Source organism: Geotrypetes seraphini, chromosome 1, assembly GCF_902459505.1.
Source record: "Geotrypetes seraphini chromosome 1, aGeoSer1.1, whole genome shotgun sequence".
NCBI classification, from domain to species: domain Eukaryota; kingdom Metazoa; phylum Chordata; class Amphibia; order Gymnophiona; family Dermophiidae; genus Geotrypetes; species Geotrypetes seraphini.
The window spans coordinates 163,677,971-163,702,105 of record NC_047084.1 but is presented as its reverse complement, the minus strand read 5'-3'; the positions used below and the strand labels follow the sequence as shown (position 1 = coordinate 163,702,105).

The 24,135-nt window shown below is 43.2% G+C and overlaps 1 protein-coding gene across 4 annotated transcripts in view; it reads left to right on the top strand.

Moving 5' to 3' along the window:
• Positions 1-24,135, top strand: part of DCHS2 (dachsous cadherin-related 2) — a 203,801-nt gene that overhangs the window by 103,415 nt on the left and 76,251 nt on the right. For 3 of the 4 annotated variants that reach the window (XR_004539141.1, XM_033941022.1, XM_033941032.1), the window contains exons 9-12: positions 2,935-3,775; positions 9,758-9,997; positions 17,113-17,247; positions 17,785-17,994. Coding sequence is in view for 3 of the 4 variants with exons in the window: in XM_033941022.1 (XP_033796913.1) it covers positions 2,935-3,775; positions 9,758-9,997; positions 17,113-17,247; positions 17,785-17,994 (1,426 nt within the window). In the remaining variant the exon portion in view is untranslated. Of the gene's footprint in view, positions 1-2,934; positions 3,776-9,757; positions 9,998-17,112; positions 17,248-17,784; positions 17,995-24,135 lie in introns of those variants that run through there. The other variant, XM_033941054.1, reaches the window with a different exon arrangement.

Here is a 24,135-nt window from a genome sequence, read left to right as displayed (position 1 = left end):
GGGGCACGGGGGCCTGGAGGGGGACCTCTGGTGGCAGGAGGGAGTGAGCATCCCTCCTGCCGTTTTGCTGTGGGGTGGGGTGGGCAATCAGTTGGGATGGCAGGAGGGATGGGTATAGAATAGGCTCCTATGTTCCACTATAGACTACTAGAATAACCTAGTATTGATGCCCCTCATAAACATCTGCTGTTACTCTAACCATAAATTTGGCATAACTGCGGGCAAGTAATTACAGCAATGATGTGCATAACTTCTTCTAGTTATTTGCAGAACTGGGAGCCCCACCTGTGCTCCCCCACTTATATTTATATGCTATGGAGCTCATAATAAAAAATAAAAAAAAACGATAAAAAAGCCAGATCGTCCAAGTACCGTTAATCAAAGCTGGTTTTAGATGTATCTAAAACCAGCTTAGGCCTTTAACCTGCCTATAAATGCCTAGAGTGAAAAGAGGCGTTTTTAGAGGAGGTGAAAGGGCGAGAGGTAGGCCGACATAGACTTAGTTGTACAGCAAGTATAACCAAAAAGTTTGACAGGTTGTCCATTCGGAACTTATATGTTTTGACTTAGACCAAGTCAAAACAGGTATAAGTTCCAAATAGGGGCCGCTGAGCTGATTCCGGCTGCTGCGATCAGTTCAGCAGACCCGGCAAACTTCCCACCACAACGATTGCAGCAGGAGAGATGGCTCATCTCCTCTGTCACATGGAAACATAGAAAGATGACGGCAGAAAAGGGCTATAGCCCATCAAGTCTGCCCACTCTACTGACCCACCCCAATAAGTCTGAATGCTAATGACCCAGTTCCTTAACTCGACCTTCGTAGGGATCCCACGTAGATGTCCCATTTATTCTTAAAGTCAAGCACGCTGGTGGCCTTGACCACCTGCACTGGAAGCTTGTTCCAGTGATCTACCACTCTTTCCTTGAAGAAATACTTCCTGGTGTATTAAATTTCCCCCCTTTGAGTTTGAGCGGATGCCCTCTTGTGGCCGAGGGTCCTTTGAGAAAGAAGATGTCATCTTCCACCTCGACACGTCCTGTGATGTATTTAAATGTCTCAATCATGTCTCCCCTCTCCCTGCGTTCTTCTAGAGTGTAGAGCTGCAATTTGTTCAGTCTCTCTTCGTACGAGAGACCCTTGAGCCCCGAGATCATCCTAGTGGCCATCCGCTGAACCGACTCGACTCTAAGCACATCTTTACGGTAATGTGGCCTCCAGAATTGCACACAGTATTCCAGATGAGGTCTCACCATGGTTCTGTACAGTGGCATTATGACTTTAGGTTTCCGGCTGACGAAACTTCTATTGATACATCCCATCATTTGCCTTGCCTTGGATGAGGCCTTCTCTACTTGTTTGGCAGCCTTCATGTCTGCACTGATGATTACTCCCAAATCTTGTTGTACTGAAGTCCTAGCTAATGTTTCTCCGTTTAAGCTATAAGTTCTTCATGGATTTCCGCTACCGAGGTGCATGACCTTACATTTCTTAGTGTTGAAGCCCAGCTGCCATGTCGAGGACCAGCTTTCCAACGTAAGAAGGTCCTGCGTCATACTATCCTGCAATTTGCTTTCACTTACTGTATTGCATAGTTACTGTATTGCATAGTTTGGCATCATCGGCGAATAATGTTACTTTACCCTGAAGCCCTCGGGTCAAGTCCCTTATAAATATGTTAAAAAGGAGTGGACCCAGGACTGAGCCCTGTGGCACTCCGCTGGTCACCTCCGATGTCTCAGAGAGGGTGCCATTGACCACCACCCTCTGAAGTCACGATCGTGATCCCCCCGAACTGCCGCAAACCGTGGCAGGAGAGATGCCGACAGCAGTTCGGGGGGGGTGGGGGGATCGCGATCGTGGCAGGAGAGATGGCCAATCTCTCCTGCTGTGATCGCGACCCCCCCACCCCCCATAAAATATGGGCAGGGGGGATCCCATGCCCTCCTGCCCACGGTGACCCCCCTCACTCTCCCTAAAATATGGGCAGGAGGGATCCCAGGCCCTCTTGCCCACGGTGACCCCCCCTCACTCTCCCTAAAATATGGGCAGGAGGGATCCCAGGCCCTCCTGCCCATGATGCACCCCTTCCCCCCACCACCGCCCCCCTCGAACCCCTGATCCCCCACGACCCCCCCCAAACTTACAGTAAATTGGACAGATAGATGGACGGGTCCCGAGCCTGTCTGCCCATCAGGCCCGCCATCCTCCGAATGGCGGGCTTAGGGCCTGATTGGGCTAGGCGCCTAAGGCCCCACCCATAGGAGGGGCCTTAGGCACTTTAGCCAACTGGAATTGGCCAAGTTGCCTTAGGCCCCTCACGTGGGTGGGGCCTTAGGCACATGGGCTGGATTGGTCCTATGTGCCTAAGGCCCCGCCCACAGGAGGGGCCTAAGGCAACTGGGCCAATTCTGGTTGGGAAAGAGGTCTAGAGGGTCTCCAACACCCACTCAATTCCACACTGATTGTGTAGTTCAAACGTTTAGTGGGTAATAATGTCCATCTTTGGACCTTATTTTCACCTCCTCATTGATGTCTTGTTTAACACTTACTGTGGTTTTATAGTTAAAATAAATCTATTCAAATATAACATCACAACAAAAAGTACTTAGATTTATGAAATGATGCCCATATTCGTTACTCAAAATTTAAAGAGAGCATAGCTAAAGAAAAAAAAAAGAATGAAAACAAGACGAAGATCTAGTAGAAATAATAAGACAAAAAAATATGGACTTGCTAATATTATAGTAAATATGTGCAGAGCTGTTGAATTTGAAAGGTCATTTAATTGATATTCCCATCATATCAAATTAGTAATGAAATAGGTATGCTTTTTCAGAACTCACAATATTATTTGAAAATGAACAGTTATATCAAGGTGATTGGAACTGTGCATTTGTTAGGCACTTAATATCTTTCTGGCACTGTTTCAGATCATTCCAGTGTCCAACAAGGAAACTTCAGTTTTTCAAAATATCAGACACTTGGTTATACCAGAAACCTTTAAGCCTGGGCAAGTGATACTGTCAATGAAACCAGCTCCTGATCAACTACAAGCTAATCAAAACATGCATTTCAGGATCACCAGTGAAAGTGATGATATCCATTTTGGCATTGATGGCACCACTGGGGACATTTTCCTTTCTAAGGAACTGGACTATGAAACAAATTCTCACTATCTTCTTAGAGTGGATGCAGTGGACTTCAGCAAAACACCTGTACTGAATTACACAGTTTTCTTTGGTATTGACATTGAAGACCGAAATGATCATTCTCCTTCTTTCCTAGATGACTTTATAGTTGTCACCATTGAGGAAAACCTACCTCTTGGTACATTATTATACATTTGTGATGCAAAGGACGCAGATGGCAGTTTAGTGAACAGCAAGTTGCATTATTCTGTCCACATTAGTGACTCCAATGAAAACCTTTTCCATATTAATCCTTATAATGGAATCTTGACCACAGGGATCCAATTTGACAGAGAGATCACACAGTCTGTTACCATTATAGTGACTGCTTCAGATCAGGAAGTAAATATAACTGAACGCCAAATGGATTCCATGACAATAAAGGTGGTCATATTAGATATGAATGACAACAGTCCCAGCTTTGTGTCATTGCCTGTTTCTTATGTAATGGAAGACACAGAGGTGGGCTCCCTAGTTCATCACATAATTGCTAAGGATCCAGATGAAGGCAGCAATGGACAAATTGCATATCACATCTTTTCAGGCAATGAAAACAATGTGTTCCTGCTACATAACTTGACAGGTAATGTAACAGGTCTTGTCTCTAATTATTGTTGGAAACATTAAAGACTATGCATTCTCATTTTATTTATGTAGTACTGTGTCAGGCTGCTGGCCCCACCTACCCGAAGGTGTAGGCCAAGTGTGCTTCCACCGCCCACTCGAGGCTGTGAGCCGAGTGTCCATTCACTGCCTACTGGGGTATAGGCAAAGTGTCCATTCACCGCCTACTGGGGTATAGGCAGAATGTCCATTCACTGCCTACCAGGGATATGGGCCGAGTGTCCATTAACCATCTACCAAGGATATAGGCTGAGTGTCCTTCCACCACTTACCGGGGTATAGACCGAGTGTCCTAGCTCACTGGAGCTCAGATGCTCAGAGAAGGTAGTGGGCTTACCAAGGGTTAGGTACTAGGCCTGCATTCTTTCCCTCGAGAGTCCTTATTTCCAAGAACTCAAATTATGCTCCTTTCTGCTGGGAGTCCATTAATCAACCCTCATCCCCCTTTCAGTTCAGGCTGCACAGGAGGGAGAAGAGGTTGGATTCTTCAAGAAGGAGAGAGAAGACGACCAATTTTATTAATTAGTGAAGACTTTCAGAACTCCAACCAGAGCAACAGCAATAATAAGATAAAAATATGATGCTTTTTTTTGGGGGGGAGGGGGGACAAATATTTACCAGAGGGGAATAGGGGAGTTGGTAGGAGACCCATATGATTTTTTAAAATGCTATTACATGCTCCTGGAAGGAGAGGGTGGGGGAGTGGCATAAAGTATATGTTGCTGACACCATTTAGGAAAGCTTATGCCTACTTTTACTAAGCCGTGGTAGAGGTGTCTACTGCGGCCCAGGATGCTAAATACTCCAATGCTCATAAGAATTCTATGAGCATTGGAGCAGCTTCAGAGCATTTATGGGTTCCAATCTGCAGTAGAAACTTCTACTGCGACTTAGTAAAAGGAGGGATTAGTGTTGGTAGTGATTGTGGAAAGTATTCTCAGGGGTTTTAACCATTCTTAGCACTAAGGGGCATTCCAGTGCAAAAAAACAAACAAACATGAGCCCTGAACCTGTGAGTAGTGCATCTTTACCCATAAGGATTGCTGAAGGCATCATCTACATTTTCAACTCTGCCTCCCTGCATCACCAGGCACTGCTTTCTCTCTGTACTAGGTACTGCCCTTTCTCTTCAGTTTTTTCCTTTTACAAGTGAGTTGAGAAGGCATCTTTTTCATCTTTTCTGTTTAAATTTCTTGTTTTCAGTTTTATCCAGCATTTTTTCGAGGCTTCAGGTACTTTAGAGGTTCTCAGTAGTCCTGGGACAGCTCTGCCTGGGAGAAGCTTCAGATTCAGTGTTCTGAGTTCTATAGCTGGGTGGGCCACCCTTGAATGCAGGGCCAGCTTGCCGAAACATTTGGATTGGCTCAGGGTTCAGCCCTGGGAGTTTGCTCACTTAGTTTTAATTGAAGAGTGTGAGCTTAGGTTGTATTTGGGCTCGATGCTGGTCAGGAGATCTTATAGGTGCTGACTGTGTCCCTCCCCCCCAAAGAATTGTGTGGAGACTGGTGAGGTGGAGGGTTTCAGGCTGGTTCAGCCTGTGTAAAAAGCAGCTCGAAGAGACAAGCCCCTGGATATCCTGCTTGTCTGAGGCAGAAAAACTTTTCCTTTATCCAGCTACAGTGACAGCTGATGCAGGCACAGCACAGAATAGGACAATTCATTGTGACCATTTCATAGTGGGACGTTTCAACATGGTTATGATGAAATGGCCATGAAGAATCATCCGCTCCACAATGGCTGCGATGAATCATAGAAACATGATGGCAGATAAAGGCCAAATGGCCCATCTAGTCTGCCCATCCGCAGTAACCATTATCTCTTTCTCACTCTGAGAGATCCCATGTGCCTATCACAGGCCCTTTTGAATTCATACACAGTCTCTGTCTCCACCACCTCTTCTGGGAGACTGTTCTATGCATCTACCACCCTTTCTGTAGAAAAGTATTTCCATAGATTACTCCGAAGCCTATCACCTCTTAACTTCATCCTATGCCCTCTCATTGCAGAGTTTCCTTTCAAATGAAAGAGACTCGACTCGTGCGCATTTATTTTAAGTAAGTATTTAAACGTCTCTATTATGTCTCCCCTCTCCCACCTTTCCTCCAAAGCATACAGATTGAGATTTTTAAGTTTGTCCCCATATGCCTTATGATGAAGACCACATACCATTTAGTAGCATTCCTCTGGACCGACTCCATCCTTTTTATATCTTTTTTCCAGAATTGTACACAATATTCTAAATGAGGTCTTACCAGAATCTTATACAGGGGCATCAGTACCTCCTTTTTCCTACTGCCCATACTTCTCTCTATGCAATCTAGCATCCTTTTAGCTTTCGCCGTCACCTTTTCAACCTGTTTGGCCACCTTAAGATCATCACATACAATCACACCCAAGTCCCGCTCTTCTGTTGTATTCATTAAGATCTTCACCCCCTAAACTGTACTGTTCCCTTGGGTTTTTGCAGCCCAAATGCATGACCTTTTATTTCTTAGCATTAAATTTTAGCTGCCAAATTTCAGACCATTCTTCAAGCTTCGCCAGGTCTTTCTTCATGTTATTCGCACCATCCGGCATGTCTACTCTGTTGCAGTATTTGGTATCATCCGCAAAGAGGCAAATATTACCCGACAACCCTTCAGCAATATCGTTTATAAAAATGTTAAAAAGAACAGAACCTTGAGGCACATCACTGGTAGCATCCCTTTCCTCAGAGCGATCTCCATTGATCACTACCCTCTGTCGCCTTCCACTCAACCAGTTATTGACCTAGCCTGTCACTTTTGGACCCATCACAAGGGCACAGTTTATTTATTAGACGTCTGTGTGGAACTCTGTCAAAGACTTTGCTAAAATCTAAATACACCACATCTAGCGCATATCCTCTGTCCAATTCTCTTGCCTCTGAGTTGTTGGTGTGATCTTTAAGACATGCTGCTCTGGTCGGCATCGGGACATTTCTTGCCAGCTTCCCCCTTTACGGAAGCAGAAAGTTACCTCAAAGAATGTAGGACCTGAGGGAGGGAAGGTCTCAACACCAGCCAAAGCAGCATGTCTTGAAGGCTGTCGCTGACCTTGAGGATCAGAGGCAAGTTTCCCAGAGAGGGGAGGAAGAGTGACAGAGAGAGAGAGAGAGATGCTAGATTGAGGGGGGAGGGAGAAAGACGAATGAGATGTGCTTGACCCTTGGGTGGGAGGCCTGAAGGGAGATGGAGATTGCTGGACCCTGGGGTAGATGGGGGGGGAGACCTGCATAGAGATGGAGATTGCTGAACCCTGGGATTGGTGGGTTGGGGGACAATGGAGATCTGCTAGGAAAGGGAGCACAAGTGGGGAGAGAGAGATCAGACTGATCTAGGGAAGAAACAGAGATTGGATTAGAGTTTGGAATAGAGGAGGAGAGATGCAGGACCCACAGATTGAGAGAGAAAATTATACCAGACCACAAGAGGGTCAGGGAAGAGAGAGGGAGAGGTGCTGGATTTGGAATGTGGGAGGAAGGGAAGAGAAGGGGGGGGATAGGACATCAACAATAGATGCTGGGCATAGAGTAAAGACTAAAGCAACGTTAGAAAATGGGTGAACTAGGAATGCAGAGGGAATTATTGATCACAGAGGGGAGAATAGGGACACAGATGGACAATCTTGAATATAAGAAAAGGACAGGGACACTAAAAGAGCAGATGCTGAAAAGGAACAATGAGGAGAGATGCTGGAGATGACAGGGACATAGAGAGAAGATGGATGGCAGACATGGAAAAAGAAGAAATGTTGAATAGACAGGAAAATACAGAGAAAAGCAGGAGAGAGACCAAATTGAATGGAAAAATAAAATAATCAGACTACAAAGGTAGAAAAAGTGTGCATCTATGATATCTTGCATTTCTGTTTCTTTAGTATTGGTGGGGGTAGGGGAGCTTGAACTGGGTGTTTGTACTATTGGAATGAGGGGAAGCAAAAACTGGTGTCAGTGTACTGGGGGCGGTATGTGCAAGTGAAAATAAAAAGCTGGAGAGCAATATTGAGAATTCATTTGGTAGTGGAGAGTTATTGGAAAACAGCTACTGGGGCAGTGGGGGAAGTGTTTGATACAAGAGGATATATGGAGTGGTGATTGATGGATCAATGGGTGTGTGTGTTTGCTGGGGAAGGATAGAGACAGAGCTATGGGTGTATATGTATATGCTGGGGGAGGCAGAGCTATGGGTATGTGCGTGTGTGCTGGATGGACGGCACAGAGAGCTAGGGGGGATGTGTGTGTGTGTATGTCCTCACATTGGGGGGAGGGGGAAGTGAGATAGCTATGAGCATATGTGTGTGTGAATTGGAGGTGGGAAAGGCAAAGAGAGTATCCTCCCTGGAGAGGCAGCCCACATGGAGCCACCTTGATCAGGAGGATACTTGTTGCACTAGCAACCGCAGAAGCAACCCTTAAGGAGCATTGTTGCTGAATAGCTAATTCTCCAGCAGAAGAATTGCCTACTGTTGGTAGGTTAATTTTTTAAGAATCTGGGGAGGGGGGGAGGCATGAGGATTGAGAGAAGCTACTGTTTTAGTGGGATTAGAGGTGAGATTCAGAGGCTACTGTTGTGGATGAGGATGAGCCAAGGCTGCTGGGTTGGCTGAGTAGGTGATGAAGAGTGGCTGTTTGCTAGGAATGTATGGGACTAGCAGTAGGGAGGTTAAAACTGCAGCTGTATGGGGTGGTAGGTGAGAGAGGCTAAGACTGCTGATTTTGGGGATAGGTGAGTGGGTGCACTGTCCTACCCACCCTTAGAAGCAGCTTTGGCTTCTTTACCATTGCTCCACCAACCACACCTAAAGCCTCTCTGCATTGCCAGATGATAGGCTAAAGGTACATGGGTGAAAGGGAGTGCAGTTGCTTCCTATTTGCACCTTCCCTGCTACTTCACTACTGTGGTAAACAGCTTTGCTATGCATCATCTTGAGCACATTATGAATCTGAAAATTAGAAATGTGCATAAATGAATAAAAATTCTAATCTAAGAAACTTTATTGAACCGTGTCTATAACTATATGCTTAGACTGTTTATGGGCTGAGGTAACTTGCTAGGAGAGGACACACGTGGTTATCTCCTGCTGGCTGACTTGATGATCCCTGGATTTTCAATGTAACCTAACCGGATAGTGTTGCAGAAAATCTAGGAATTTTGCTGGGGCAAGGTCAAGGCAGAACTGGAGTTACCTGGACACTGCCCATATTCAGTGATGGTACCCAGCTAACTATTTAGATAACTTAGGACTGTACTCGTGTAACTTTCAGAAGGCTGCCTACTATGCCCAGATAATGTCTGTACCCAGATAGGTGCAGGCACAATTTTCAGGCATAATTCAGTGTCAGCCAGCATTTTAAAAATGCTGACTGCTGCCAATTGAATATTACCCCATAGTTTTCATATGTACATGTATACTGCTTTGTATTATGAATCAAAAGGTGGTCAATCATGTTTTAAATAAAGCTAAACTAGACTAAAAGTTCCCTTTGGAATGAGACATAATTTATGTTCCTTTAAAAAAAAAAAAAAAAATTATATCGCAGGTTATCAGCCTGATTATGAGGCAACCCTCTAAATGGGTACATGTATATGCATTGTGAAATAATGTATTTATTCTTACCTGCATATAAGGTGGAGACTTCAGAAAGCTGTTTTCCATAGGCAAAACTTACTTTTAACTGCAAAAAACAGCTTTCATTATTGCCTTTCTAATAATTAAAAAAAAGATGTCTACTACTAGATTAAGGTGCTCATAAGTCTATGTGCTTTGAAAAGGCACCTCTAAGGTTCTTTATTAATTATTTTTCCATAGGTGCATAATGGGGGAAAAGACCTTTATGAATGATGCCCTAAATCTTTAATAAACTATAAAAATAGTGTCTTGAAATTGTGTTTGTTTTTCTCTCTTTTTCAAAATGCTACAGGGTTGCTTACTCTGTCTTCTCCTTTGGACCACGAGACACAAAAATATTATAATTTGAATGTGGTTGCATTTGATAATGGTACTTCTGTATGTTCTTCTGTTCAAACATTGACAATTGTAGTCCTTGATGTTAATGATGAAGTACCAAGCTTTAAACAGCAGTTGTATGAAGCCACTATCTTGGCCAACCAAGTTGCAGGACAATTTGTGGTTAAGGTTGAAGCTATAGACAGAGATTCAGGTAAGTTCAGTCAGTTTTTCTATTACTCCCAATCGATGCCAGAGTGCTCATTCACATAACACAGACTTTCTGTTTGTGATGGTATTAAGATAAATGTTAAAATTTCAATTTACTAGTAATATCCATTTTGGATATACTTTATGTATGACATAGTGGCCTCAATATGTGACCCTTGAACATTAAGTGGGGCAAGGTTTGAAGTACAGAGGTACTAAGAAGTGTTTTTATGAGGGTTTTTCAACTTAAGCTACTAGAATCTTTAAAATGAACACTCAACTTTGTAGTTGCCAGCTGGCTCCATTTTTGTTGCTCAAGTTGACTAGGGCCTGGTTTTATGCTATTGTGTTATAGATTTGAAGATGTAAAGCAGAACTATAAAGCCATGCATGCAGGAGCTTAAAACTGGGATCGGAACAACCTGACCAGCAGTTATAGAGCTGGTTGGAATAATCTGTCACTGTGTTTACATCAACAGGACTCACCAATTCAGGAAAATATTAGATATACCTCTTCTCTCTTTAATCCTATCAATTGTTAACAATATTTAATGGTTTAAGAATCTTATTGTAAACCACACTGAATCTTTGTTGAAATTTTATTTATTTATTTATTTAATTCGTTTTCTACCCCATTGTCCCAAATCAGGTTACAGGTTAAACATACATATTATATAGTTAACAGGTTACGATTTGACATAATTTTAAAGTACAAGTTTACAATACACTTCTCCCTCCGTATCCGTGGTTTCAGTACCTGCGGATTCAGTTATTCACGATTTTTGCCCAGACCTCCCCCTTGTTTTTTAACAACAGAAACACTGCATCCCGGACCTTCCCCAGACCTTACCTGGTGGTCTAGTGATGACGCAGGGCAGGATTGATCTTCCTACGCTCCTGCCCTGTGCAGAGCCGTCATCAAAATGACTGCCATGAGTTCATGTTGTAGTCTCGAGACTACAAGTGCACCCTCCAGTTTTTCTTCTCAAGTGAACTACTGTACAGAGGTGTTTCTGATCTGCTCTGCTTAGATTTTTGTTCTTTCTTACGTTAAAAGTTAATTTTTCTGACGCTTCGGTACCCTGAGGCCCCATTCTTGGAGATCCTTTGCCTGGGAAAGGACGTAGGTTCCTTTGAGCTGGACTTCAGCTCTGCAGGACAAGCCTTTGGGTAGACCTGGAGGGCCAGCCTGCTGTGTTTCTTCTGGGCTCTAGATCTGTTCCCCTGGGAGCTGGCTCACTTTCTCAGTGACTTAACTGCAGGATGTGGGGGCCATGAGTAAGAACCTTCAGGGTATTAGGGCACCAGCTGCATTTTTACCCAACCCTGTCGTGCTTTGAGGTTCCTTGATTTAGAGCAGGGGTGCCCACACTTTATGGGTTTCCGAGCTACTTTTAAAATGACCAAGTCAAAATGATCTACCAACAATAAAATTTAAAAAAACACAAAGCACACTGTACGCAGAGAAAATGTTAATAATCATTTATATTCTGCGGGTTTTCAAAGAGGTCAAGGCAGATGACTTTATGCAATGTCACCTCAGTAACAATTATAAAAAAATAGGAAAATATACCCGCGATAACGGTTTTTAGCGCATGGAGCTGCACTGAATGCCCTGCACTGCTCTCAATGCTCATAGGCTCCCTGCGCTAAAAACCGCTATTGAGGTTTAGTAAAAGGGGACCATAGCGCAAAATATAGACAGCAGATATAAATTCTCAAAATGGACACATTTGATCACTAAATTGAAAATAAAATCATTTTTCCTACCTTTGTTGTCTGGTGATTTCATGAGTCTCTGGTTGCACTTTCTTCTTCTGACTGCATCCAATATTTCTTCCCTTCTTTCAGTCTCCTGTATGCTTCCTCTCCTCCAGACCTCATTCCCTCCCCCAATTTTTTTTCCTCTCTCCCTGTCCCCTCCCCTTTCTGTCTTTCTCTCTCCATGCCCCTGTCTTTGCTCTCCATGCTCCCTTTCTTATTTTTTTCCAGAGGTAAACAATATTTTAATAGTTTAAAAGGATGTACACAACAAAACAATCTTGTGTGTGGTTTCCTCTGTCCTTTTTGAGATTCACTACTCGTAACAGCTTCTTGATTGCTGCATCAATATCTGGAATCTGCTCCTTCAGCTCTTTCCACTGAAACATGTTCCTTTCAGTATTATCTTCTGTGGATTCTTAGTGGAAGCCTTTATTTCCTTTGCAACCGTCTGTTTCTCTCTCTTAGTTTTAGCTGGAGGAGGCTCTTTATTTCTCTTCTTCCTCTCACATCTATTATCTGAGTCATTGCAGGATCTGGATGAGCTCAAGTTCTCTTTGGTCTTAGGCATTCTAAGCCAAAAGCCCTCACCAACACCTTCCTTCACGCTGCGTCGAAAAACCAGAACAGACCTCTGTACAGACCAACACTATCTCCATGCACCCTTTCTGTCTGTCTCCCTGCTTTCTTTCTTGAAAGTATGACTATTGATTTCCAAATAAGAGGGTAGTTTTCAAGCTATATTAGGACATTAACCTGCATTATTTGTCCCTTAATTTGAGTTAAAAGGTTCTAACACTGCTTTTGGCTCCCTAATATAGCATTATTTAGATTACCTCTTAATACATAGTAATGAGATGCAAAACATGCAAACACATGTAAAGCATATCATTACAATGTAAATACTGTAACATGGCTTGCAGGTTATTTTACTGCCTGGGAGCATCTTAAATTGACCAACAACAATTTAAAGAAGTAGGTCCCACAGCACCCCCAAGCATAAATACTTTCCTGTGCCCACACCCTCCCCAAATACCTCCAATAGTGACATCCCCCAACCTGAAGAGGCCTCATAAGTAGTAAAATTCCCCGTTGGAAGACCCTCCCTATCAAACCCTCCTTCACAATCCCCCACCCCGTTTCTCTTGTTCATGCCAGCACCAGGATCATACATGGCACTGGGCGACCCCTAGCAGTACTACCACTAGGGGTCAGGCTACTGAATATGGGCAGATATAGAAATGATAAGTAGTGGTATTAGCATATACAGAAACATGACCTGCAGTGATAGTACCACAAGGACCTCATTAGACACCAAGGATTAAAGATAGGCCCTATAGTTTGGGGGTTTCTATGGAGGAAGGTCTGAATTAGGGGGGTGGTTGTATGAGGGGGTTTATGCTGGGAGGCAGTGCTATGGCACCTGCTTCTTTAAATTTTTGCTGGCCCCTTCAAGATGCTCTTCTTATTTATTTAAAAATTTATAAACCGCATAAAAACTATGCGGTTTACAAAATTACATGCATACATATTAAAAATACTAATACATGTTTCACAGAACAAACACAATAAAACATTAACTAACAGCAGCACCACCTTGATCCCCAGAGCAAGAGGATCAAATTGTTTCTAAAGAATCATGTCCACCCTGCGGTCCTAAGCATCCTTCAGCAGAATACCACTTTTGCTCGGGAGAGCAGTATGCTTGGTGACCTGAGCGACTGCCAATTCTACCTTCGGCTGGTCAAAGAGCTGCTGGAATTCAAGTACCATAGGATAAAGATTAGCCATGACCTTAGCCACCCACAAAGACCCCTCCAGGGTTTCCCACTGTTCCATAACCAGGGCAGTAATGTCCAGATGCGCCGGAAAGAAAGAGGTCTAGTCATCGAAACCACTCATGACCTTGCAATGGGAAGTGGAGAACTGTGCTTCCAGCTTCAATTCTGAAACCACATCATAAATAAAATGGTTGACAGAGGCCAACTTGAAAAGCGGCAGATACAAGGATCTTCCCCATGGTCAGGAGCCAGGGAGGCTTTTCAGCCGCCGGGTCCGATCAGGGAACCAGTGTCAGACAAGACTAAGTCAGAATCCTGGGACAAAAGCGGCATGAAATCTGACATTCTATCTTACTCATAGAAACATAGAAATAGACGGCAGATAAGGGCCACGGCCCATCAAGTCTGCCCACTCCATTGACCCTCCCTATCTATCTTTGCGGATAGATCCCACATGTTTGTCCCATTTGGCCTTAAAATCTGGCATGCTTCTGGCCTCAATAACCTGAAGTGGAAGACTATTCCAGCGATCAACCACCCTTTCGGTGAAGAAGAACTTCCTAGTGTCACCGTGCAGTTTCCCGCCCCTGATTTTCCACTGATGTCCCCTTGTTGCCGCGGGACCCTTGAAAAAGAAGATATCCTCTTCCACTTCGATGCGACCCGTGAGGTACTTGAATGTCTCGATCATATCTCCCCTCTCTCTACGTTCCTCGAGTGAGTAGAGCTGCAACTTCCCTAACCTCTCCTCGTATGGGAGCTCCTTGAGTCCCGAGACCATCCTGGTGGCCATTCTCTGGACCGATTCCAGTCTCAGTACATCCTTGCGGTAATGTGGCTTCCAAAATTGCACACAGTACTCCAGGTGCGGTCTCACCATGGATCTATATAGTGGCATAATGACTTCAGGTTTACGGCTGACGAAACTCCTGCGTATGCAACCTATGATTTGCCTTGCTTTGGATGAAGCTTGCTCAACTTGGTTTGCAGACTTCATGTCATCCCTGACAATCACCCCTAAGTCTCTTTCTGCTTCAGTTTTTGTCAAGATCTCGCCATTTAGGGTGTAAATCTTGCATGGATTTCGGCTTCCCATGTGCATGACTTTGCATTTTTTGGCATTGAAACTGAGTTGCCAGGACCTAGACCAGCGCTCCAGTAGAAGTAGGTCATGCATCATATCATCTGCCATCGAATTATTGTCTGTTGTGCTCTTGTTCACTACATTGCTTAGCTTGGCATCATCGGCGAATAATGTTATTCTTCCTCGGAGCCCTTCTGTCAAGTCTCTTATGTAGATGTTGAACAAGATTGGGCCCAGGACGGAGCCCTGTGGCACTCCACTTATCACCTCCGACATTTCGGAGGGGGTGCCATTCACCACCACCCTCTGAAGCCTACCTCCAAGCCAGTTCCCAACCCAATTTGTCAATGTGTCGCCCAAACCTAAAGAACTCATCTTGCTTAGCAACCTGCGGTGTGGTACGCTATCAAATGCCTTGCTGAAATCTAGGTAGACAATGTCCAGGGACTCACCAGCATCCAGCTTCCTCATCACCCAGTCAAAGAAGCTGATCATCGTGATCCGAAAAGTCACTGGAGCCAGGGGACGGTTTGCTTGACTGAGCAGCAGACACCGGTGGAAAAGAAGCTCCCTGGGTCAATGGCTGTGCCACCTATCCTGGTCGAGTCAGAATGGCTTTCCATATGAGATTCACAAATTCTGGAGAGAAGTTTGGTTCAGGGGAAGTAAATGAAGCCTGCAAGTCCTCCAGCTGGGATCTTGCAGGGTCCCCAGAAGCCATGCACGTCCATTTCACATCATCATAAGAAAAATGTCCCAGGTGGTATTTTCTACCCATGTCATGGACTAATGGTTCACCAGCCCTGGAAGACGAGGATGAGGCTAAGCCCGAGGTTCTCTCCTCTCCCTCGTATGTACAGATGCTCTTCCGCTACCAACTCAGAACAAATTTTAAATGAATTTCCATCCTCATCCCAGTTGACTAGGAACAAAAGTGAGGGTTTTGAGGCAGATAGAGGCTTTTGAAAAAATCCAAGATGGTCATCACCAATAAAATTGCAACAAAAACGGCCCATGGAGACTTTTTGAAAAGTTCAAACAGACAGAAAAAAAGGGGGGTTTTGGAGGTGGGAGACCTGAACACTAACCACAGAAACTCTCAAAATTGGGATTTTCAGACCCACCCCAATTCTCCCATAGGAATGAATAGGGCTGTACTCACAGTTCTCTGCTGGTGCCTGCCTACAGCTTTTTTCAATGCAGCTGAAAAGGTGGAAAGGACTTTCTGTCTCAGATACTTCCAACGACTCTAAATCAGGGGTGCCCAGAAGGTCGATCGTGAAGGCAATGTGAGTCACTATTGGAGGTATTTAGGGAGGGTGTGGGCACAGGAAAGTATTTATGCTTGGGGGGGTGCTGTGGGACCTGCTTCTTTAAATTGTTGTTGGTCAATTTAAGATGCTCCCAGGCAGTAAAATAACCAAGCCATGTTACAGTATTTATATTGTAATGACATGCTTTACATGTGTTTGCATGTTTTGCATCTCATTACTATGTATTAAGAGGTAATCTAAATAATGCTATGTTAGGGAGCCAAAAGCAATGTTAGAACCTTTTAACTTAAATTAAGGGACAAATAATGCAGGTTAGTGTCCTAATGTAGCTTGAAAACTACCCTCTTATTTGGAAATCAATATTCATACTTTCAAGTTTGGAAATGTCACCTAAGATGGTGCTCCTTTTCTGGTCTCATATTGTTTTTAAAAATTCTTAATCACTTGCATTTTCAAGAACTATGGAGTCATAGTTTGAAGCAATTTTTAGGTTTCTGGAGTCAGTGAAAATATGCCAACTCCAATTCCTAATAGAGTTAAATTGTATCTCATGCAAATATTATAATACTTACATTTCCTTTTTCACAGATAATAATTTGATTAACCCTTTTTTCAGGATTTCAATATACTTTTAGAATATATTTTGATATCAAGTTCTTTGATTACAAAATAACTGATATAAATATCATAAAATATATTCTAAAGTGGCACCTAGAGAATGACACAGGGACAAAGTTTGTCCCTATCCCGGGAACTCTCTCTGATCCCAACCACACAAGCCTCAAATAATTATGATTTTATATTGAAATCATTTTATTAAAGTATAAAAAGAAAAACAATATTTTGTACAACTGTCATTTTATACATCACAAACACAATAATCTTTGAATGAAATATATTTCATCTTAATGAAGTAGAGGAGTATCCTACTGGTTACAGCAGCAGGCTGATTACCAAGGAAGCCATACTTCAAATCTTGGTCAAGTCATGTCACCCTTGATCCATTGCCTCAGATAAAAAAGATTGTAAGCCTTCTTCGATAGGAAAATAGCCATACTTGTAATTTGTCTGGAACTCAGATTTGGAAAAGGCAAGTAATCAAACAGTAAAACCAAAATACATTTAGTTGTATTCCCCTTGGAAGATAGAGTGTCTTAGAGTATGAATGCATATCAGCATTTGAATTTAATGAGATTTCCTGATGATGTTCTTTTATCAGGCATAAATTCCCAGCTTTCATTTGAGATTCTACCAGGCACAGAATCTGAGCTTTTCAAGATAAATGCAGACACTGGAGAGGTGATAACAGCTACCACTTTTGACTGGCACGAGCAACAGCCCTTTGTTATGAAAGGTAATCAGCTCAGGATTAGAAGGAAACATGGAGGTTGTCTTTTTACCTTGTTGCTAAATTGGTCTAATTTCAATGCTTTTAATAAATGATTGAGAAAGATGTGCAACGTATAAGTATATACAGTGATGTAAGGATAAAAGAATACTGTCAGAAGGCAATATTAATTAGGCCTGGATTCATTGCCTAATATGGACCCATGAGAATAAATCAGAATCAACATTATATAATGTTTCTTTAACAGAAGGGTGATGGATGCATGGAGCATAAATGACCAGAATGCTGGTATTTACTTGCATATTTGCTGCATAAAACTCTGTGACTCTTTATAGAATTACACCCTATATCGCATAGGCGTGACTTCTTTATTTTCTCCACTTTAGTAACAAGTTCTTTAACCATATCAACTCATCACAGCTTTCTAAGAAACAGAACATTTACTAATTTGTATGCACTAAAGAATGCTATCTAGATGCCTTGGTCAATAATTTTTCCAAATTCACATTAACATGACATTCTTATGCTTCTGTTTTACATTAGTTCTGGTGACAGATGGGGGCAGCCCTTCATTATCCAGTACAGCCACAATTATCTGCAGAGTGATCTCTGTAAACTGCCATACACCTGAGTTTGTCTCTTCTGTTGCAACAATTCAGATACCAGAGAATCAGGATCCAAAAATAGTACACATACTGCTGGCAGTAGATATTGATGCCAGTTATGATGGAAGTATCCAGTACCAGATAACCGGTAAGTAGATTTGTTCATTGATCTGCTCTCCTGATCTCCATGTCATGCCCAAGTCATCTAAGACTAAAGGAACATATTCCAGGGAAATCTATGGTTGTCTGAAATCATTTTGATTTGGAATTTTGAGGAGGGAGGGATAGAATTAGTGTAAGCCACTCTAGGTGGTCCTATTCTCATAGTGAGATGGCAAGACAGATATCTATCAATATACCACTATTTCATTCTTTAATTTCTATTAATATACATTTTATACATTATGTTTAAATTATATTTATGTAAGTAGACTTATTTCAGATGAAACACAAGGTTGTAAAGCAGAGTGAACCTGTGATATACATATCCAGAAGTAATAGGTCTAGTTTTACAAATCAAAGGCTCAACCCAACTGAAAATTAATGAAGTCATATCATTGTTGGCACCCACTGCAGTAGTATCCTGTGGTTGTGAGGCTTTTTGTACTATATTGTGATACATTTTCCATACTTGATTTCCAGTTAGGCTTCTTGCATCTGTAGGGTTCTTCCTCTCTATATCAATATGTCAGGTTCTAATTAGAAACAACTTTTCGTTAGTAAATGGTTCACATGTGTTGCATATATGTGTGATAACTGCTGTTACCTCAGCTCATGGAAATAGGTAATCTAATGTAACCAAAGTGTTACAAACTAAAAATACCTGGGGGACTCTGAGGAAGGCTGCTCAGACTCCAGATGGGCTTCCCAGTCCCATTGGAGCAATAAAAATGGCTATGGACCTTTATGTGAAGAAAATAAATAAAAACAAGAGAAAAAGGAAATTGATGTGGTTCTCCAAACTAGTGGCGGAGAAAATAAAGGCAAAAAAGTTGGCATTCGTGAAATATAAAAAACCCAAGAAGAGGAGTGCAGAAAGGACTTCAGGGTGAAACTGAAAGAAGCCAAGAGAGAGATACGTCTGGCAAAAGCGCAGGTGGAAGAACAAATGGCTAAAAATGTAAAAAAAGAGAGATAAAAATTTTTTCAGATATATTAGTGAAAGGAGGAAGATGAAAAATGGAATTGCTAAACTAAAAGATGTTGTGAACCGATATGTGGAGAGTGATGAGGAAAAAGCAAATGTGCTAAACAAATACTTCTGTTCTGTGTTCACGGAAGAAAATCCTGGAGAAGGACCGGGATTGTCTGATAAAGTAACACGAGAAAGTGGAGTAGATTCTGCACCGTTCACAGAGGAGAGTGTTTATGAGCAACTTGAAAATCTGAAGGTGGACAAAGCGATGGGACCGGATGGGATCAATCCCAGGATACTGAGGGAACTCAGAGAGGTTCTGGCGGGTCCTATTAATAAAGACTTGTTCAACAAATCTCTGGAGACAGGAATGGTTCCTGGGGATTGGAGGAGAGCGGATGTGGTCCCTATTCACAAAAGTGGTCACAGGGATGAAGCGGGAAAGTACAGGCCGGTGAGCCTCACTTTGTTTGTTGGAAAAAGAATGGAAGTGTTGCTGAAAGAAAGGATAGTGTACTTCCTTGAATCTAATGGGTTATAGGATCCGAGGCAACATGGCTTTACAAAAGGTAAATCATGCCAAACAAACCTGATTGAATTTTTTGATTGGGTGACCAGAGAGCTGGATCCGAGGACATATGCTAGATGTAATGTACTTAGATTTCAGCAAAGCCTTTGATATGGTTCCTCATAGGAGGCTCTTGAACAAACTTGAAGAGCTGAAGTTAGGACCCAAAGAGGTGAACTGGGTTAGAAGCTGGCTGTCGGACAGACACCAGAGGGTGGTGGTTAATGGAAGTTGCTTGGAGGAAGGAAAGGTGAGTAGCGGAGTCCCTCAGGGTTCTGTGCTGGGACCAATCCTGTTCAATAATTTTATGAGTGACATTGCTGAAGGGTTAGAAGGAAAAGTTTGCCTTTTTGCAGATGATGCCAAGATTTGTAACAGAGTAGACACCGAAGAGGGAGTGGAAAATATGAAAAAGGATCTGCAAAAGTTAGAGAAATAGTCTAATGCCTGGCAACTAAAATTCAATGCAAAGAAATGCAGAGTAATGCATTTGGGGATTAATAATCGGAAGGAACCATATATGCTGGGAGCTGAGAAGCTGATATGCACGGATGGGGAGAGGGACCTTGGGGTGATAGTGTCTGAAGATCTAAAGGCGAAAAAACAGTGTGACAAGGTGGTGGCTGCTGCCAGAAGGATGCTGGACAGTATAAAGAGAGGAGTAGCCAGTAGAAGGAAGAAGGTGTTGATGCCCCTGTACAGGTCGTTGGTAAGACCCCACTTGGAGTATTGTGTTCAGTTTTAGAGACTGTATCTGGTGAAGGACGTAAGAAGACTTGAAGCAGTCCAGAGGAGGGCAATGAAAATGATAGGTGGCTTGCGCCAGAAGACGTATGAGGAGAGACTGGAAGCCCTGAATATGTATATCCTAGAGCACAGGTGTCAAAGTCGGTCCTCGAGGGCCAGAATCCAGTCGGGTTTTCAGGATTTCCCCAATGAATCTGCATGAGATCTATTTGCATGCACTGCTTTCAATGCATATTCATTGGGGAAATCCAGAAAACCCGACTGGATTCCGGCCCTCGAGGAGGGACTTTGACACCCCGCCCTAGAGGAAAGGAGGGACAGGGGAGATATGATTCAGATGTTCAAATACTTGAAGGGTATTAACGTAGAACAAAATCTTTTCCAGAGAAAGGAAAATGGTAAAACCAGCGGATATAATTTGAGGTTGAGGGGTGGTAGATTCAAGAGCAATGTTAGGAAATTCTACTTTACGGAGAGGGTGGTGGATGCCTGGAATGTACTCCCGAGAGAGGTGGTGGAGAGGAAAACGGTGACGGAGTTCAAAGAAGCATGGGATGAACACAGAGGATCTAGAATCAGAAAATAATATTAAACAGTGAACTTAGGCCAGTACTGGGCAATCTTGCATGGTCTGTGTCTGTCTGTATATGGCCGTTTGGGAGAGGATGGGCTGGGGAGGATGTAGATGGGTTGGAGTCGGTTTTGATGGAGATTTTGGCAGTTGGAACTCAAGCACAGTACCAGGAAGAGATTTGGATTCTTGCCCAGAAATAGCTAAGAAGGAAAAAATTTAAATTGAATTAAATTGGGCAGACTGGATGGACCATTCGGGTCTTTATCTGCCGTCATTTACTATGTTACTATGTTTTATTAAGATGGACATGGGAAAATCCACTGCTTATTCCTAGGAGAAGCAGCATAGAATCTGTTTTGCTGCTTGGGATCTAGCTAGGTACTTGGGACCTGGGTTGGCCACTATTGGAAACAGTATACTGAGCTTGATGGACCTTCGGTCTGTCCCAGTATAGCAATTATTATGTTCTTATGAGTCTAAAAGTAGTCCTTTAACTTAATAAAAGATGTAAGTGAAATCCACACAATGAACTGAGCAAATTAACATCCAGGAGTTGTTCCTGATTAGAACCTGAGATGATGCTTCAGATAAGTGCTGTATACAAACAAAAAAAAAACAACTGAGAGTGGTAACCTGTATACAACACAGTGCAGAGGTCCAGAGCTCAACCGCATGTAATGCACCCACTAACCTGATACTTCTTCTACTAGATTATAACTGATGTCAACTGTAGCTATCCCAGAAATGCGGTAAGAGATTTTGAGAATGCTGTAAGTTTGTGAGGTTCAGTTCAGGCATTTTTCAGGTTCACCTTTGTTTCCCACAACTGACGAATGTCGCCTCTTTTATACATATGAAAAGCTGATATCAACAATTGTCACTGTAACGTTTAATCCAGTCACTTCTGTGTCAGAGATCTTCTAACTGTGACATTGTGCAACTGTCATTTTATGACTGACATCTTAAAATCTTGCGTTCTCTCCTTGTTCTTCAGAAGAGATAATTTTGTAGTTAGTGGTTTTTAAACTGTGTTGAGTTAGTAAAAGGCATAAATCTGATAAATTACTGCAGTTTTTCAGTAATAGATTTGACATTTCTAAACTTGTTATTTATTTATTTATTCATTCATTCAATTTACTATACCGTTCTCCCAGGAGAGCTCAGAATGGTTTACATGAGTTTATTCAGGTACAGTAAAACCTTGGTTTGCGAGCAGAAGTCATTCCAGTTCTTGTAATCCAAAGCACTCGTATATGAAAGCAAATTCCCCCATAAGAAATAATGGAAATGCAGATGATTTGTTCCACGACCTAAAAACTTTAATACAAAATACTATAGAGCAGTCACTACACTCTTGCAGCATCAGAGAGAGCAGAAACAATGGCTCAGTTGTGATAACGTGACGTGCATATACTGTGTTTTACTTGTGACGCGTGTATACAGTGCGTACTTTTATTGCAAGACCTCACAGCGTCAGAGAGAGAAGAACCATCGGCTCGGTTGTGATGACATGACGTGCATATACGTACTCGTATTGCAAGACTATGCTTGTTTAGAACAGTCCACAGCATCAGAGAGAGTGAAGAACCATCGGCTCAGTTGTCATGCGTGTATACTGTACGCATTCATATTGCAAGACAACACTCGTATATCAAGTTAAAATTTAATAAAACATTTTGCTCATCTTGCAAAACACACACACCAAGTTACTTGCAATCCAAGGTTTTATTGTAGTCAAGCATTTTTCCCTGTCTGTCCCAGCGGGCTCACAATCTAACTAATGTACCTGGGGCAATGGGGGGATTAAGTGACTAGCCCAGGGTCTCAAGGAGCAGCATGAGTTTGAACCCACAACCTCAGGGTGCTGAGGCTGTAGCTTTAACAGCTGCGCCACTCTAGAAATCAAAATGTAGTAAAGTGAGCCAAGTATAAGACAGTGAAGCCATTGTGACATCACTGATGAGGTTGGCTGTTAGGCATTAGTGGAATGAGGCATTATGATGTCACAATACGAACTCTGGTTATCAGAGGCTGAAACTTTTCACACTATTTATTCCATTTTCTATATTGTTCTCCCAGGAGAGCTCAAAATTGTTTACATTAATTTATTCAGATACTCAAGCATTTTTCCCTGTCTGTCCCAATGGGTCTGCAATTTATGTAATGTACCTGGGGCAATGGAGGGATTAAGTGAATTGCCCAGGGTCGCAAGGAGCAGCATGAGTTTGAACCCATAACCTCAGGGTGCTGAGGCTGTAGCTTTAACCACTGCACCACACTCTCCCTGATTTACCGTATATACTCAAATATAAACTGGGATTTTTTGGGGGGCCCAAAAATGGGGGTCCCGGTTTATATTCGTGCCAACACCCCCTCCCAGAATTTTTCAGGCCATCGCCACTAGGCTGTGCCCCCTCCTTCCTGCCCTATCCTCATACCTCTGACAATCCCTGGTGGAGGTGCAGCTGGCAGGAGCAGGCTTTCTTAACTCCTGCCCCACTGCCATAGATTGAGTTTTTTTGGCCGCTGAGCACACCTGCAGGAGCACGATTTGGCACTGCTGCTGGGTGCTGAGTGGCTTCCTTACTGGCTCCCACGAATGGGTGCTGAGCAGCTTCCTTACTGGTTCATGTGAATTCTCACGAGAATTTGCAGGAGCCAGTAAGGAAGCCACTCAGCACCCAGCAGCAGTGCTAAATCGCGCTCCTGCTGGTGCTGCTCAGCAGCCGAAGAAACTCGATCTGCGGCAGTGGGCAGGAGTTCAGAAAGCTTGCTCCTACCCGCTGCACCTCCACCAGGGATCAGCAGAGGTATGAGGATAGGGCAGGGAGTGGGAACAGAGGGCAGAGCCTGGGAGGGAGGGTGCAGAGTCTGAAAGGGGAAGGAATGAAGGGTGCTGGGTACAGAGCCTGACAGGGGAAGGGAGGGAGGGAGGGAAGGAAGGGTGCTAGGTGCAGTGCCTGACAGGGGGAGGGAGGGGTGCTGGGTGCAGAGCCTGACAGGGGAGGGAGGGAGGGAAAGGTGCTGGGTGCAGTGCCCAACGAGAGGGAGGGGAGGGGGCTGGGTGCAGAGCCTGGCAGGACAATTGAATATTAAGCCGCCTGACATATTCGAGTCAACCATTTTTCCTCCTTTTGGGGGGGGGAAATGGATCTTGGCTTATATTCAGATCAACTTATGTTCGAGTATATACGGTAAATGAATTTTGGGCTTCTTAAGAAAGTAGAAAATATGCCAAGGCACTAGGGTATAGCAGCTGTATTAG